We start from the raw sequence: 15918 nt of genomic DNA, 5'->3' as shown, positions 1-15918 counted from the left end.
CTGTTCAGCAAGGCGTATGACTTGAGCAACTCCAAGCCTCTGTAGTATTCTGCCAGAGCGATCTTCAGCTTGCGCTTAGCAGTTCTATAAGGAACCTCCGGATGGCCGCTTTTGCGAGTATAGTCTCTGCTGTCGTCCATTGCACGAGGTCCACTAGGCGTGCCCAACTGCCGCATTGCTTCGAAAGTCTTTCCTGACTGTGGGATCCTCTTTCGACCAGGGATACCGTTGATAGCCTTGGCCCAGCCGTTCTTCATGTGGCCATTCTTTGCGATGAGTTCTGACTCCTCTCCCGCAGGAGTACTGTTTCTGGAGAGGGGGCCGTTAGACAGGAGATCGGTGTTGTGCGTTGGGCGCTTAGTCCGAGAGGTTGCGTAGAGGATTTCCTCCATACGCTGATCGCGCATGACGTGAAGCTGCTCTCGCAGGACCTTGAGTCTTTCTGTGGCTTCGTCTTCCTTCGACTTGTAAAAGTCCTCGATCTTGCCCATCTCTTTGTCCAGGAATAGAAAGAACTGACTCTGACGGACATCGATTTCCCGGTATGCTTCGAGCGCAATATCGTCCGAGGAAGGGTCGCTGCCACGGAGGCCGCTGAACATTCTCCTTGTGGGCGGTCGGGTAGGTTGAGCATCGTCAACGCCGGGCATGGAATTGACTCGCTTCGGCTGAAAGACACTCCTGTACCTAGAGGGAAGAGCGAAGCTGGGATGTTTCGGTGTGGTTTCACCGACTTGATATGCGCTACCGGAAGACTCTTGACGCATGGCGCTGCGACGAGCTGGCGTGCCCAAAGCAGGACCGGGCAGTCTCAATGACCTGCCGGAGTCTTCGCTCGCGCGTGGAGCCTTGGTAGGAGTCGCGATATTCGGCGGAGAGCCAATGATACTCCCATAGCGTGTCATGTGTCTCCCGTCGCCGTGGATCTGGAGAGGCGTGCTTTCTGCGTCTTCTGCGCCTGGGATAGGCACCGCAGCGCTCGTTGATTCATGTTGGTCGTCCTCTGAGGCACGGGGTACCGCGCCCAGGTCTCCACTGCTGGCTCTTCTTCCAGTGTGCTTAGTCGCGGTTCGGTTCAGGAAGGCGTAGAAGGGGGCTTTTCCAAAAGTCGCGAGCGGCGAAGAATCGCGACGGCCATCAGGCGGACTGGTACGCTCGACTTTTTGCAGGGCGCGCGCAACGGCCTTGAGCTTCTTCTTTCCTTGCTGCTCGAGTGTCAACGTGAATGCTCATGTTGGTGTCCGCGGACTGTGTGGAAGCGCGAACCTTGTAATCGAGATATTTAGCCCGCCATTCAGGTACCAAGTCAGCCTCCAATTCTCTATGCATTCGTCAGTCCGAGTCGGCAGGATTGAGCACTTGTTGACCGGTCTTACTTGGCAAACTTCATAGTTGCTCGTGTACACCTCACGGCTTCATATCAATGTCATCTCCTTGTGGCACCGGACCGTGTTGATTTTTAGGTACTTATCTCTGCCATTCGCCAAGGTCTTGATTGATGAGGAACCTTGAAAACAATCTCTCGCCAAGCTTTCTGGGGAACACAGCCCCGCTGACGAAATCGTGACGCAGATCAGCTCTGCCATTGGCCAAGTCTTGGAAGCTCTCCATCCATATCTCACCGTCTTCACATGCATTGAATGTTGATGGTATCTGTTTACACAAGTCACAGGGAAGAGAGCAGTGGTGAAGAGATATGACTGTTTTCATTTGGCTTGCTTAGTTGCAACCATTGGTATTCATGCTTTGATCATCATGCATTCGTGCCTGAGCTCTTCAAGAGACCAGGTTGAGTTGTTTAGTAGTTGTCGTAACCACCGAACTGCTGCTGGAGGTGCTGAGGAGGACCCTGCTGGTTGGGGTCGTACTGGTCGTACTGGCCGTACTGTCGTGATGTCAGCTTGTGCGCTATTGGAGCAGGCTTAGATTGTACATACCTGGTCGTCGTAGAGAGCCTCAGCGTTCTTCTTGGCCTGGTGCTTGGCCTTCTCTCTGTCAACGTAGTCAAGACCCTTGGTCTCGCAGAGCTTGTCGACTTCAGCGCCGGCGAACGAGGCGAGGAGCTCCTTGGCGAACTCGTGGTTGACAGGCTTGCCCTCCTTGCGCTGTCTCTCTTCGAAGGCGTGCATGGCAGCGAATGAGGCACCACCAGCGAGGATCTCGTGGGAGAGCTTGCCCTCGTGGTCGTCGTTGTAGGCCTGGTTGTAGGCGTCAGATGATTCACCTGGAAGCTGTTAGTTTGGCTGATGCAAGATGATAGCTTCTGAGTTGTCCTCACCCCAGCCGAACATGTTGATTGATGTGATGTGAAAAGATTTGGTTTGAGAAGTTGTTAAGTGGTGCAATGAAGCTTGTGTTGATGAGAAGAAAGGAAGATGAGAGAGGGGTTGTTGTAGAGCTTTATACGTACGTGTCGCTCAGCAGTGGTGGAAGCCACCGTCCGCAGCTGCCCCACCCATTCGCTCACAGCTTCTCTGAGCTAATACGAGCTTCCATGATGTGGCCTCACTTTGCCATCTTTGGTTACATGATGACGCGGCGGTCCCTGGATCTCGTCGCTGAAACGCATAGTCTAGATCCTAACGACCCAAAGCCAATGACGAAGCGGGGCTTAGTCGCTACTATGAATACCTTGACCAATCTGAAGAGCTGCCCCTGGAAGGAGGAAACAGGAAACCATATGCGGCAGAGCGTCAAACAGCGTCACTCACCTACGTATCTGCGTGTAGTTCGATTCATTTCCCATATGCAGCAGGTCGATCGTCGGAGTGAACGGCAGCATAAGCCTTGTCCAAGCCGGCTAAGCATCGTCGGACACTTGGCCAAGCATGTTCTGTGGAGTCTCGAGCACCGCCACAGCTCCACCATCAGCCACACCAGCAGATTTGAGAAACACAAGCGACGGGCTGACAAAGGAGGAAAAGTGAAAGCCCGTTATCAACAAACAACGTGGACAAGCGAGGAAGTATCGTGCATGATCAACATGTCGACCAGCAAGAATCTACCCAAGACTTCCGACTTCCCATCATCTTGGACTTTGACGGTGTCGCCTCGTAAGTTCTCATTCTCTGCCCTCAGGCATGATGTTCATATCCACTTCGCCGAAACGTCCATTCACCGCTTCATCTTGCCTGCGCCACGGACCACGTCGACATCATATGTTCTCGACTAACCCACCACTCAGCTCCGAGCTCGCAACGACCGACCAACGTCCTCATACTGCTCCATGGCTTGGGTGATGCTCACCTTCCCTTTGCTCAGCTTGGCACTCAGATGAATCTTCCTGAGACGGCATGCATCTCCATCAAAGCTCCCGAACCACTTCCCTTCGAAGCTTCGTCATTTCACTGGGGCGACGATGTTATCTTTGACAACACAGTCGGGACTATTGATCCTGACGGTGGCTTCAAGAAAGTTGTTCCACGACTTATCAAGGAAGTCATTGAAGATACCTTGATCAAGAAATGTGGCTACCAGGCCCGCGAATTGATGATTTTTGGCTTGGGTCAAGGTGGTATGGTAGCTCTCAGTACCGCAGGTAGGTTATACGTCTCACAAATCACGATATACGGACAATCTTGACGCGCCTCTCAGTAAGTATGGAGCAAGAGCTAGGCGGAATCATCAGTGTCGGGGGCCCCTTGCCCAATGAGACTCCTGCTTCTCTCTCCCCGAAGCGCAAAACCCCCATCTTGGTCTGCTCTGGCAACGACAGCCCTTGGGTCAATTCCTCTGTTGAAGCCAAGCTCAAGGCAGTATTCGAGTCTGTTCAGCTCAACCGCTACAAAAGATCTGGAGACACCATGCCTAGGAGTCGCGACGAGATGTATCCTATCATGCAGTTCTTTGCTAGGCGTCTCAAGAGCTCAGCGGGTGTTCCAGAGGGTAGTGTAGAGCTTACAGCTTGATCTTCCTTGCTCGCTGTTCGGCGGAATGTTGGTCCGAAGATCAGGGTTGTACGATCGACAACAATTTATCAGACAGAATAAACTCTCCAGCTCCTCGCGGACAGCATATGACCAGTCCGGCTGTGCTCTCCATATCAGCTATCCCGAACTATCGTCTGGTTGTATTTGCGCTCGTCATAATCAAAATTCGATAGAGTTGGGGCTCATAACCGATTTCCTCACCAGTTCTGTTCCAACATACCAACAACCTCCATCAATCACGTGTCTTACTTGGTCTTCAGACTTGAGTGCTACACACGAAAGCAATCGAGTTCAGACTCTAGATATCAAACTTGGATATCTTCACGAGTGGTATCTCATTGCCACAGTGGTTGGACAATATAGTGAAGGGCGGTTTACGTTGTGGATGTTCTGGTGTTGCCAACGTCGCGTCATCTACCCCTCGATGTCGTGATCAGTCAATCCTCCTCCAAAATCATCCTCAGAAGTACAGGACAACCAATAAGAGTCTTCTGCGACTCAAGCACCCTGTGTCAAGCTCATCAATTGCTTGTTACAGCCACGTTGTTGAGCATGGCCAAGTACAGCAAACCCGCTATTCAACTCGATATGCCGGGTAACTTGTAAGTACCGATGCATGAGATTTTTGCTTAAGAAACCAGATGTAAGTCCTTCTGAGAAAACCTTGTGTCTTTCGTGTGTCTATTTCATCCTCCGCCAACCTCCCCGAGTAAATCTCGTGACGATGTCCGACCTCGACAGGAAAGCTCAGCCCGACCCCTACGCCGAAGAAAGGATATCTCCAGCGACGACCGCCGACCTAGATGCCAGCTACGAAGCCTACAAAAGCCATGAAGGCTCGCCAATTGACCCGGCCGAGGCCAAAAGAGTACTACGGAAGATCGATATGCGTATCGTTCCCATCCTCTTCATGGTGTACCTCCTTCAATATCTCGACAAAAACTCCTTAAACTTCGCCACAGCGTATGGTTTCCAAAAGGGCACGAATCTACGTAAACAAGACTACTCCTGGCTCGGATCTATATTCTATTTTGGGTACCTTTGGGCGCAGCTACCTGGCGGATACTTGTTGCAGAGGTTGCCCATTGCAAAATTTCTGGGAACAACTACTATAAGTGAGTGGTCACCTCCTCCCTTGTGCTGAAGCTTGTGTTTCTTTGTCTCCTATACTGCTCTCTCTCCACCGAAGTCATCGAGCACGATGCTCGCTATAAAGACGCACAATGTTCTCGAGAATCGAATCGTATCCACTGAGATGCGTTGTTTGCTAGACTCTCTTTGGACACGACCGGTTCTTGAGAATATTGTGCATCTCTATAGCTGTACTTATTTCTATAGCTATACTTATTCAAGACCCTTGCATACGGGAGGCTGTACGGGCAGTAGTTAACGATTGCTGATACGTTTGTAGTCTGGGGTGTCATTCTCATAACCACACCGGCATGCACAAACTTTGCCGGCGTGGCCACCAATCGCTTCCTGCTCGGTACCTTCGAAGCTGTTGTCAATCCCGGTTTTATCCTCATCATGGGTAAGAAGACTCTGATTCTGTTCTCCTTTGGTGCAAGCTAATGCCCTACCAAGGTATGTGGTGGACCGCCGCCGAACAACCCCTCCGCCTCGAAGCATACTATTGCACCAACGGCATTGCAACAATGGTTGGCGGACTCTTGGGTTACGCAATCGGCCACATTACCACCGGCGCTCTGGACCGCTGGATGTATGTGTTCATCATCTTTGGCAGTGTCAGCATTGTTTGGGGTGTTGTGGTTCTTCTCTTCTTGCCTGATCTACCTTCTACCGCAAAGTTCTTGACCGAAAGAGAAAGATATATCGCTGTGGAGCGAGTGGCCAGCAATAGACAAGGCGTCAAGAACACACACTTCAAGAAATATCAGTTGATGCAGGCACTGCGGGACCCAAAGACATGGATCTTGTTTGTCATGGCTGTCGGTGCACAGGTGCCCAATTCTGCTCTTACCAGTGTAAGTGTCTTTTCCTACCGCCCCTCCTCGGCTTTCCACACAAAAAATTGGGAGCGCTGACTTTTTCCACAACACAGTTCACGTCCATCATCCTTGGCTCCTTTGGCTTCGACACACTAGGCACACAGTACCTCCAGATTCCAAGCGGGTTCATTCAATTCGCTGCTCTCCTTGGTGGCGGAATCATCTGCTCTCACTTCCCAAACACCCGCTGCATCGTCATGATTGCTGCAAACTTGATCTGCATCCTCGGAGCTGCTATGCTGGTCGGTCTACCCGCAAGCAACAAATGGGGCAGATTAGTTGCATTGTGGTTGTGCTATTTCCAAGGCCTAGGGTTCAGTATGAGTTTAACGATGGTGAGTAGTAATGTGGCGGGGTATACGAAGAAGCAGGTCACGGGCACGATTCTTTTTGTGGGATATTGTGTGGGTAACATCATCGGTAAGTTGTGCTCTTTACTGGAGGAGTGTACAATGGCTGACTGATCATTAAAACAGGTCCTCAAACTTTCAGAGACAGCGAGAAGCCTGGCTACCACAGTGCTTACATTGCCATGCTGGTTGGATATGTGGTCAAGCTGGGCATGGTTGTCGTTCTGTATGTATACATGTTCACGGCAAATAAGAAACGCGATCGCGAGGCTGGTGGCATGACTGCAGAAGAAGAGAGATTGGCTATCGAGCAAGGTATGCAGGATCAGACCGAGTTGGACAACAAGGGCTTTAGATACACTCTGTAGTGATAAGCGTATACAAGACGCAAAATCGTGACGGTGTCCATGGCGAGAAAGACTTGTTACTGTATAAGCATTTCTCGACTTCATAATTCACACGGGTGTGATTGATGCTTATGGCTGTCCCTGCTTGCTTTCGTTCTTTGGGAAAGATCCGCTCCCATCATATCGCCAGCTTGGGAGCGTGACCAAGCAGGCTCTGGACGAACAGCTCTGCAGCCTGATTCTGAAAAAGATCATGAATCCGGTAGCGGATGATGGCGCTCCGGGCATGTTGGCTGTTGGCTGTCGTCGTGTCTGATTTGCCGGAAGTTGTTACTAGAAGGGTATCAAGTCGCGAGCAAGCAGCGTAAGACGTCTAGCCCGCAGATGCGTAGATCATTTTCAACATGTGATGGGCGTCAATAAATTCCGGCGTTGAGACGAGGGAAAGCATGGGGTCTCGCCATCGGCTAAAAGTGGTGGCGGTTATAGCTACGACTCTCGAGACCGCTCAGCCATTTGCGGGTTCAACTCAAACAGCTCTTCGAGTGGCGCAGACTGACTGCCGAGAGAGGCAATGCTGTATGCAAGCGACGCGATGACCTTGAGAATGTCGGGTGTTCTCTGGATCGGGCCGTGCCCTCAGCGCCCAGCCTCAGGCCAGGCACCTTCTCGCTCGGAAGAGGAACGGGGAGTAGTCACAACTCTGGTAATAAGAGAGGAGGAGTGGCCCCAATTAAACCATAGCTATTCCGCTTATGTGGCAGAAGTCACTGGGTACGGATAATTAGATATATCAATCAATCAATCAGTCAATCAATCTCGCTCGGAAGCCAGCGACCGGTCAAGAGCTTGTTTGCATGCATGTTTCCGTGTGTTTGCTCGCACGCATGCACAAGCCTTTGGTGCTTACTTGCGGCGCCGCAGCGACCCTTCGTCGTTCTATCAGATATCACACCTGCTGCTCGTGCACCTACAAGCAAGCTGAGCCGTTCATTCTGAGTCTCGGGGGCCTAAGTAGACATGCCGTCGAATACCCTTACGCCCATGCTCGCCTGCAAGTACAACTTGCTGATTTGAGCGAAGCAGCAGGATGCGATCTGCAAGCTATGCAAGCCGCTCAACGGGTCGTGCTCGGGGCCTTTGTCTCTATGATCTTTGCCCTTCCACCGCGCAGGCCGGGCACTCATCCTTCACGACGATCAGTAAGCACTCTTGAAATCCTTCTTCCTGACGCGACCCCCCAGATTGTGCTGCATCTGCGCTTGTGGCCGTGATGGCTCATCGAGTCTCGTACGCGTCCTGTTCGTATTCACCTCCAACCACCAACATCCTTTGTATGCAGATGCTAATTGATCCTCCAACAAGACTGGCTATTACTCCGTAGAGACAATGATACCCCGATGCAAGCCTCGCATAACGCCAACTGCACCTGCATCTGAAGACTAGCATGAGCTGAGAACAATGCTCATTAGACCCTGGTAAACATTGTCATTCGTCAGATATCAAGCTCAACCGACCCAACGCCATGTCGCTCTTATCCACAATAAAATGATAACTGGCGGTTTACTGCAGTATGTGGGACCTCAGCCGAGCACTATCATCTTCGAAGGATCAAGGAAGAACCACTTAGCCTTGCACTGACTGATTCACACTCCTTTGGCTGTGATATGCCCACGTCTCTCAGGCGTCCGCTATCTCGAGCGGCATATACAAGAAAGCTTCTGGGCACGCCCCCTGCTAAAGAACTCCAAAACTGATGTTCTCATCTCGATGGGTACCATGTTCCCCACTCTCAAGTTCAAAGACGCCAGCTCCATGACCCAGATCGATATTCAAGCTGCAAACGAATCTCTCAACAGAGGTAAAGGTGTTCGAAAAGCGTGCAACTCATGTCGCATTGGAAGGGTACGTTGATTCCACATCTGCTGGAAGCGTATTCACTGACAAATGCGGAACAGTGCAGGTGTTCAGGCCAGAGGACTGGCTGCGACAAATGTCGGGATAAAGAGCTGGAATGCGTGTACGAGGAAGCCTCATTGAGAGCCAAGAGGAAATCTATCGCACAAGACCAAAATGATACTAGCAACAACGAACAAGCGAATCCCTCAAGCTTTGAGGTCGAAGGCTCGCAGGATCAATACATTCTTGATACAACGGTATGGCCTGCTCCACCCGAAAGTCTATCGCCATACTCTCGTCTGCATCACATCGAACAAGGCATTTGTCCTTCCGTCACACCCACGATCACTACTGTGGGTGTAGACACGTATGAAGCCAACATGCTCGATGTCGACAGCACGAGCACAAACTCTACTGGGTCGTTCAACCTCGACCCTCAGTTTGAATCGTCTGATCAAGGTTGCGATGTCGATGTTGGTATTGCGTATGACTTCGAGGATCTGGATTTCCATTCCTTGATACCTCAAGATGAACCTTTTCCCTTCGCCGCCCAGATCTGCGGAGATTTTTCGAACCTTGACATACCGACCATGCAATTGTCAACAGAACTAGATCTACAGAACGTCGACACTGCTATCGGGGATAGCAAGAACTTCGATTGTCCTGTACCACGCGGTTGTAGAAAGCTGACCCGACCAATCATCAACTTGGACCACGCGGCTCATATACCTTCTGGAGATGAACGCTACTCACCAAACACTGTAGAGGCCTCTTCCAACCATACATCGCCAGCTGAGGCAGCGCGGCCATCAATCCCGCCGGCCTGGAACTCGTCCAATTCTCCGTGTGACTGTATGGCAAAGGCGACGTCACTGCTGGGAAGATTGGAGGACATCGCAACGCAGGGCGCAACACAACCTGATTGCTCATTGAGGGCCCATCGGCAGGCACTGTCAATCATTGCGAAAGCTCTAGACTGTGTTCTGTGCCGTAAGACAAATTCCTTGATTGCCTTGTTGGTCCTTGTCGTGGTCCGCCTGGTTGGTGCGATCAACCCGTTGTGTCAGACTCCAAGCGCAAAGATACAACTCAGACTAGGAGAGTACGATATCGATCCTACCGAAGAATGGCCCCAACTGGTTCGCTGCCTCATGTCTATGCAGCTTGTCAAGCTGCGTTATCTACTCAGACGATCATGGTCTCTTTCGGACGGTCCCGCGTACGAAATGCATAGGGAAATGCTTTCTCGCGCTTGCAATGGCTTTCGTAGATCTTGGGTCCAATTGAACGGAGAATAGACATTGCTAGAAGATTATCCACAAGACTCTGCCCGCTCAGATTCTTTCTCTAGTAACAGATAACACTGCTGGCATCTAGGTTGTGGTCCCGACACTTTTCGTAGTAGATTACCATCCGCCGGTGTGACGGAGGATGGCAGAGGAAAATCTCAACGTCACGAGATCAATAGTCGCAGACTGCGAAACGGGAGTCCGTGACAGGCCATGAAGCTACATTGTGTCCCTCACAGCATATCACGTTGGGCTGGCCACTTGACAGTAGTGCTATATATGATCGTCAGCGTACCCGGAGTCGGATAGGGGTGTTCCTCTTGCCTCATGAAAAACCAATCTCGGATAGGAATTCTCCAGTATGCAGCGACCGAAAGGGGTAATATCCGGTTCCTCGAGCTAGGTACGATGAGTAGGTGGCGACCGACCATATCTTTGGTGGGTCGTATCGATAGAACTTCTGGTGGTCCACGCGAGGTTGACTACGCTACCGGCCTCAAAGATTCTGATCATAACTCATATTCACTACAATGAACTTTCCAGAGACACGTCCTAGGAGGGTCGGTATCAAAGGCATAGAGGTGTACTTTCCACCCAAAGTATGCGCCAACAGTCGACCACAGTAAGGTGTATTGCGGGCTAATGGAGGCATAGTTCGTAGACCAAACAGATCTGGAAGCACATGATGGAATCAGCGCTGGCAAATATACCATCGGCTTGGGACAGAAGCAAATGAGCTTTTGCGATGACCGAGAAGGTCAGACCAAGACCCAATGATTCTGTTTCATTGTACGGCTAAACCGCAGTGCAGATATCTACTCTTTCAGTCTGACGGTCGTATCCTCACTGATGAAAAAATACGCCATCCAGCCAGAATCTGTTGGCAGACTGGAAGTCGGCACCGAAACTTTGCTGGACAAATCCCAATCCGTCAAATCGGTCTTGATGCAACTTTTTCGGGACTCTGGAAATTCTGAAGTCGAAGGTATTGATACCATCAATGCTTGTTATGGCGGTACCAGCGCCTTCTTCAACGCGATTCAATGGATAGAGTCGAGCCATTGGGACGGCAGAGATGCAATCGTCGTGGCCGGCGATATAGCCATCTACGACAAAAGTCCGGCTCGTCCGACTGGAGGGGCTGGTGCAGTTGCTCTTTGGATAGGACCCGATGCACCAACTGTCTGTGAATCTGGTCGCAGAGGATCTTATATGCAACACGCATACGACTTTTACAAACCAAACTTCAACGCTGAATATCCCGTTGTGGATGGGCATCTCTCAATCGACTGCTACTTTACAGCTCTTGATGCGTGCTATTCGGCGTATGCCAAACGTGCATCACTGGCAGACAAGAGAACAGCGGATCTTCGCAAGTACAGCCTCGAGTCGGAGCAGGATGGCAAGTTTGAGGGTAAAAGACCTACTCACCCTCCAAGTCCTCCTGTAGAAGATAGCTCTGAGCTGTCTCTTGATGACAACAAGCAGCAACTCTCAACGCTCCAGAAGTTTGACTTTATGTGCTTCCATTCTCCTAACTGTAAGCTCGTGGCTAAATCCTTTGCCCGACTGAGCTACCAGGACTTCAAGAACAACCAACAGCATGACTTACTTGGAGAGCTACGAACCAAGTTCAACCCTCGCGACGTGGCTGATCCCACCAAGGATAAAGCGGTGGAGTCCGCCTTCATGAAGGCCACCTCGGGGTTGTTCTTGCACATGGTGAATCCAAGCTTACTGCTTGCACGCTCATGCGGCAACATGTACACGGCGAGCCTTTTCGGTGGCTTGGCTAGCTTGATTGCTTCTGTGGAAAGCGAGGGGCTCCTGAACAAGCGTGTCGGTATGTTCTCCTATGGATCAGGGCTAGCGAGCTCGCTGTTCTCGTTCCGTGTTGTTGGAGAGACGAAACACATCAGACAGGCGTTAGATCTTGAGGCCCGCCTTGCCGCCAGGACAAGATGTACACCAGCAGATTTTGAGGCCGTAAGTTGATTGATCAATGGACAAAGTGAACAGTTGCTGATTTGCGTTCTAGAGCCTCGCCTTGAGGGAAGACGCTTACGGCAAGGCAGATTTCCTGCCTCGCGGTGAGAGAGCGGGTCTGGGATCTGGGACTTGGTATCTCACAAAGGTTGATGAGCGCTATCGTCGCACTTATGATGTCTATCACATACCGCAACAACAAGATCGATGTAGGACAAAAATGCACTTGGAAGTCCAAGTTGCAAGTGCTGGATCGGGAGCTCTTGAGACGACATCTTGGCCGCGAGTCAAGTACCAATAAAGGACCAGTAAAAGCTTTCTGGCACAAGTCTAGTCGTGAAAAGAGTGTTGTTCACCCCGTCATTGTTGCAAAGGACATGGATGGTCACGCTGGCGTTACGGGAGTTACCAAGAACAGGCAACGCCGCAAACGCAGATTTGCAGCCCGAAAGCAGCCGCTGTCAAGGAAAGCACTTGGAAAGACTCCAGTCATAATTGGGGCGTGTATCAATTATCAGCCCACGATCTCGATGTGTTGAGCCAGCTCGTAAAGACCTTGCGCACTGCTTTGGAGACATGACTTCTCTTATCTTGAAAGACGCCGATATCCCCGATCTGAGTGGGAAGGTCGCGATCATCACCGGTGCGCATTGGAGATTGACGACGTTCCATGATTTATCGCTGATGCTCTGAGCAGGTGGTGCTTCTGGAATTGGACTCGCTACAGCGCGGATTCTGGCTAAACATCACGCGACTGTATACGTGCTTGACATCTCAGGTGCTCATATAGACGATGGACCCGATCCCGAAAACATCCGGTTCAGAATCTGCAATGTAGTGTCTTGGGTCGACCTGCGTGCAGCATTTCTTGAGATTGGTCGTGTGGACATTGTCGTTGCGAATGCGGGAGTCAGCCAGGAAGTGGATCACTTCGCCGACTCTTTCGATTGCGAAGGACTTTTGAAGGAACCGGTGTATCCCGTCATCGAAGTCAATCTCCGTGCTGTTTTCAACACGGTCAAGCTAGCTCTCTCTGCATTCCGCAAGCAAGGTCCTGGTGGTAGTATCGTCGTCACATCGAGCGCCACCGGTTTGTCGCCAGAACAGAGTTTGCCCGTGTACTCGGCCGTCAAATGCGGTGTCATTGGCCTTGTACGTGCTCTACGATCGACAATCCCATATACTCATGGAGCCACGATCAATACAGTGGCTCCTGCAGCGACCATCACCAGACTGCTGCCTGCAAACCTCGCAGCCCCGATCATGGCAGCCGGTGCGCCAGTTTCGAGTGCAGAACATGTTGGTCTTGCGGTTGCGTTCTCCGCCGTTGGCAATCAAGATCAGCAAGTCGAAGCTTACGGGAACGATTCGCAGGAGACAATCTTCAGCAGGGGAAGATGGAATGGCAGGACTATCTTGACTCTCGGTAACACGTGGACCGAGGTAGAAGAGCCTCTTGCTACTCTACGTTCTCAATGGTTTGGCCAATATCCGACGGCAATGACTGCGTTCCAGCAGAGGCTTACTGACATGAGACCACTTCCGACTAGATTGTCGCGCCACGAGGAGAACCTGGAACACGAGTCTCGCCTTTGACTCCCAAAGGGTTGGACGTGGCATCTTCTGTAGCCAATTTTTTCATGATCTCTATTCATAAATTCCATGTTTGATCATTACACAGATGATGTACAGCTCTCCCATTTCCAATGTCCGTACGGTAGAGACAGATAGCACAGGTACGGAGTTGCCACTTTCCGTTTTGGGTAAATTCCGGTTCACGACTTCGTACGACACAACAACTTGACAAAAGATGATGCCAACGATAACGGATTGTAGTACAAATGGTATGCTGAGATTTATCACGATTACCAGCAACATGGACGCTTCCCAGAGCTTGATAGCCCGTCTGTCTGATGTCAAATGGTGGTCTGAATGTTTCGCGAAAGGATTGGACATAATATCCATCCTCAGCGTTGGCTTCCTCTTGGTGATCACTCCCGCAAAGTTTTGTGAAGGGGAGATGCTGACTTGCTATATCTTAGGCGTCTCTCTACATATCGTGTCACATGGTATACAATCTTTACTTCCATCCTTTGGCATCATTCCCTGGACCATTTTGGGCCAGGTCTTCACTGGTAAAGCTTTCGACTGTGGGGACTTAGTCATCTTGCGACTGACTTGGGTGTGTCCAGTTGTGGCGAATTTATCATTCTTCGGGTGGTCGCTTCCATCGTCGCATCTACGAGCAACACAAGATACATGGTAAGATAATCCTCGCGTCGATGGAGCTTCAAGCCAGCTAACTAACAACATTTCGCAGGCTCTGTCTTCCGCGTGTCCCCAAATGAGTTGTCTTTTGCTGGTGTAAATTCATGGAAGGCCATCTATGGCCATCCTGCCGCGGGCCAAGCCACTATGATCAAGGCTGAATTCTACGACATCTACGGCTCTGGCTTCAAGTCCCTGTGCATTGGTAGCGAGAGGAAGCCTGAGAAGCACAGTCGGATGCGAAAGTCTCTTTCCGCCGCGTTTTCTACGAAAGCGTTGATCGAGCAGGAACAGATCATCAATGGCTGCGTGGATGCTTTTGTCGACAGACTTGGTGATGGGACCTCTGACAATGGCATCAACATGACCAAGTGGTTCGAAATGGTTGCTTTCGATATACTTGGAGAAATGGCATTTGGCGAAAGCTTTGGATGTATTGATTCTGGTAAATCACGCACTTTTCGCTGCTACTAGCATACTGACTAACCTGAACATGTAGGTAAGCCACACTTCTGGTCGGAACTCATTGAGGAGCATCTGTTCTTCATCACGGTCGTTGACAATCTTCGACGCTATCCATTCTTTGTTACATTGGGACGTTGGATCTTACCTCTCACTGCTTCTCTTCGCGATAAGCACACTGGACTGAGCAGAGAAAAAGTGGCAAAGTAAGTGCTCTCGTTTCGTGGTAGTCAGGAATGATTGATGATCAATTTGCTCCAGGCGGCTGTCAATATCCGAGCCCCGCAAGGATTTCATGTCTCACCTCATCAAGAAAGTTCAAAATGGTGAGATGGACCGAGAGGAACTGACTGCGCACGCATCGACTCTAGTGTATGTATGACGTTGACAGATGTACAGATCAGTACGATTAACCATCAACAGGATTGCTGGTGGAGAGACTGTGTCCACATTTCTAGCTGCATCTACCTTCTATCTGCTGAAGAATCCCCAGCACTTGCGCCGTCTGCAAACCGAGATCCGTGGGAAATTCCGCTCATACGGGGATATAGATGCGACTCGAGCTCAGCAAATGCCTTTCCTCCAAGCCGTCATCTCGGAGGGCCTTCGCATATATCCTCCAGGATCTCGTGGCTTCCCACGAGTTTCGACGGGCGGCACAATTGATGGTCACTACGTTCCTCCAGGAGTAAGCATGGAACTGTTGGCTATTGCATCTTGGCACTGACAACCGTAGGTCGATGTCTACACTAGTGCATGGACAGTCACGCATGACGAAGCGTACTTCAAGAACCCCTTTACGTTTGATCCCGAGAGGTGGCTTGATCCGATGAGTGAAGAAGTCAAGGAAGCGAGTCAACCATTTTCACTGGGTACCAGAGGATGTTTGGGAAGAAAGTAAGTCTTTCACGGTACAGGTTGCCACGAATGTTGAATCCAGCTGACCTTGTTTCCCAATTTCGCTTACGTGGAGATGAGCTTGATACTTGCAAAAATGCATTGGAGATATGATATTGCGCTTGTGAATGAGACATTACAGTGGGAAGAACAGAGTAGGGAGCATGTCATGTGGACAAAGCCAGAGCTATTCGTTCGCTTCCAGGAACATATGTCTAGGTGATCAGATATGAAAACAATGTCAGTCAGGCGTGCAGGCTTGAAAGTCACACGTTCGAACAAGACCATTCAGACACCACCCCAAAGACTCAATCGCATGCTGCGTACCTGCATCACACCCGGAATCTAGTGTAAACCCAGATCAACTCCTTCCGAGGCAGCGCGAATTTCCTCTTCAGGCAAGACGAGCTACGCTACAGTCTAGTGCGATGTAGTGCAGAATGAGTCGACTCTCATCACGCTATCACGCTCTTCAAAGACCT

At 50.6% G+C, this 15918-nt stretch overlaps 7 protein-coding genes across 7 annotated transcripts; 6 read left to right on the top strand and 1 right to left on the bottom strand.

The window, feature by feature from the left end:
- Positions 1-1798: 1798 nt before the first annotated feature.
- On the bottom strand, positions 1799-2291 carry M436DRAFT_80559 (uncharacterized protein; the record flags this gene model as incomplete). The annotated part of the gene is made up of 3 exons (XM_013573905.1): positions 1799-1885; positions 1938-2224; positions 2279-2291. The coding sequence occupies 3 exons, from the start codon at positions 2289-2291 to the stop codon at positions 1799-1801; spliced, it is 387 nt and encodes a 128-aa protein (XP_013429359.1).
- A 692-nt stretch (positions 2292-2983) lies between these two features.
- On the top strand, positions 2984-3908 carry M436DRAFT_42870 (alpha/beta-hydrolase; the record flags this gene model as incomplete). The annotated part of the gene is made up of 3 exons (XM_013573586.1): positions 2984-3053; positions 3185-3538; positions 3595-3908. The coding sequence occupies 3 exons, from the start codon at positions 2984-2986 to the stop codon at positions 3906-3908; spliced, it is 738 nt and encodes a 245-aa protein (XP_013429040.1).
- A 745-nt stretch (positions 3909-4653) lies between these two features.
- On the top strand, positions 4654-6656 carry M436DRAFT_42631 (MFS general substrate transporter; the record flags this gene model as incomplete). Its single annotated transcript, XM_013573543.1, has 5 exons — positions 4654-5044; positions 5341-5460; positions 5514-5914; positions 5992-6358; positions 6415-6656. The coding sequence occupies 5 exons, from the start codon at positions 4654-4656 to the stop codon at positions 6654-6656; spliced, it is 1521 nt and encodes a 506-aa protein (XP_013428997.1).
- A 1749-nt stretch (positions 6657-8405) lies between these two features.
- M436DRAFT_62525 (uncharacterized protein) lies at positions 8406-9832 on the top strand (the record flags this gene model as incomplete). Its single annotated transcript, XM_013573739.1, has 2 exons — positions 8406-8540; positions 8594-9832. The coding sequence occupies 2 exons, from the start codon at positions 8406-8408 to the stop codon at positions 9830-9832; spliced, it is 1374 nt and encodes a 457-aa protein (XP_013429193.1).
- A 521-nt stretch (positions 9833-10353) lies between these two features.
- On the top strand, positions 10354-12110 carry M436DRAFT_42596 (hydroxymethylglutaryl-CoA synthase; the record flags this gene model as incomplete). The annotated part of the gene is made up of 5 exons (XM_013573535.1): positions 10354-10422; positions 10478-10580; positions 10635-11199; positions 11281-11809; positions 11862-12110. The coding sequence occupies 5 exons, from the start codon at positions 10354-10356 to the stop codon at positions 12108-12110; spliced, it is 1515 nt and encodes a 504-aa protein (XP_013428989.1).
- Positions 12111-12385: 275 nt separating this feature from the next.
- M436DRAFT_71578 (short chain dehydrogenase reductase) lies at positions 12386-13405 on the top strand (the record flags this gene model as incomplete). The annotated part of the gene is made up of 2 exons (XM_013573819.1): positions 12386-12452; positions 12507-13405. 2 exons carry the CDS (start codon positions 12386-12388, stop codon positions 13403-13405), a joined length of 966 nt encoding a protein of 321 aa, XP_013429273.1.
- A 280-nt stretch (positions 13406-13685) lies between these two features.
- Positions 13686-15659, top strand: M436DRAFT_71577 (putative cytochrome P450; the record flags this gene model as incomplete). Its single annotated transcript, XM_013573818.1, has 9 exons — positions 13686-13796; positions 13852-13944; positions 14002-14071; positions 14130-14522; positions 14577-14745; positions 14801-14911; positions 14963-15227; positions 15276-15436; positions 15518-15659. The coding sequence occupies 9 exons, from the start codon at positions 13686-13688 to the stop codon at positions 15657-15659; spliced, it is 1515 nt and encodes a 504-aa protein (XP_013429272.1).
- Positions 15660-15918: the final 259 nt, after the last annotated feature.

This window comes from Aureobasidium namibiae (assembly GCF_000721765.1).
Source record: "Aureobasidium namibiae CBS 147.97 unplaced genomic scaffold scaffold_5, whole genome shotgun sequence".
NCBI lineage: Eukaryota > Fungi > Ascomycota > Dothideomycetes > Dothideales > Saccotheciaceae > Aureobasidium > Aureobasidium namibiae.
Note: the sequence above shows the minus strand (reverse complement) of the source record. Positions and strands in the feature narration are given on the sequence as shown.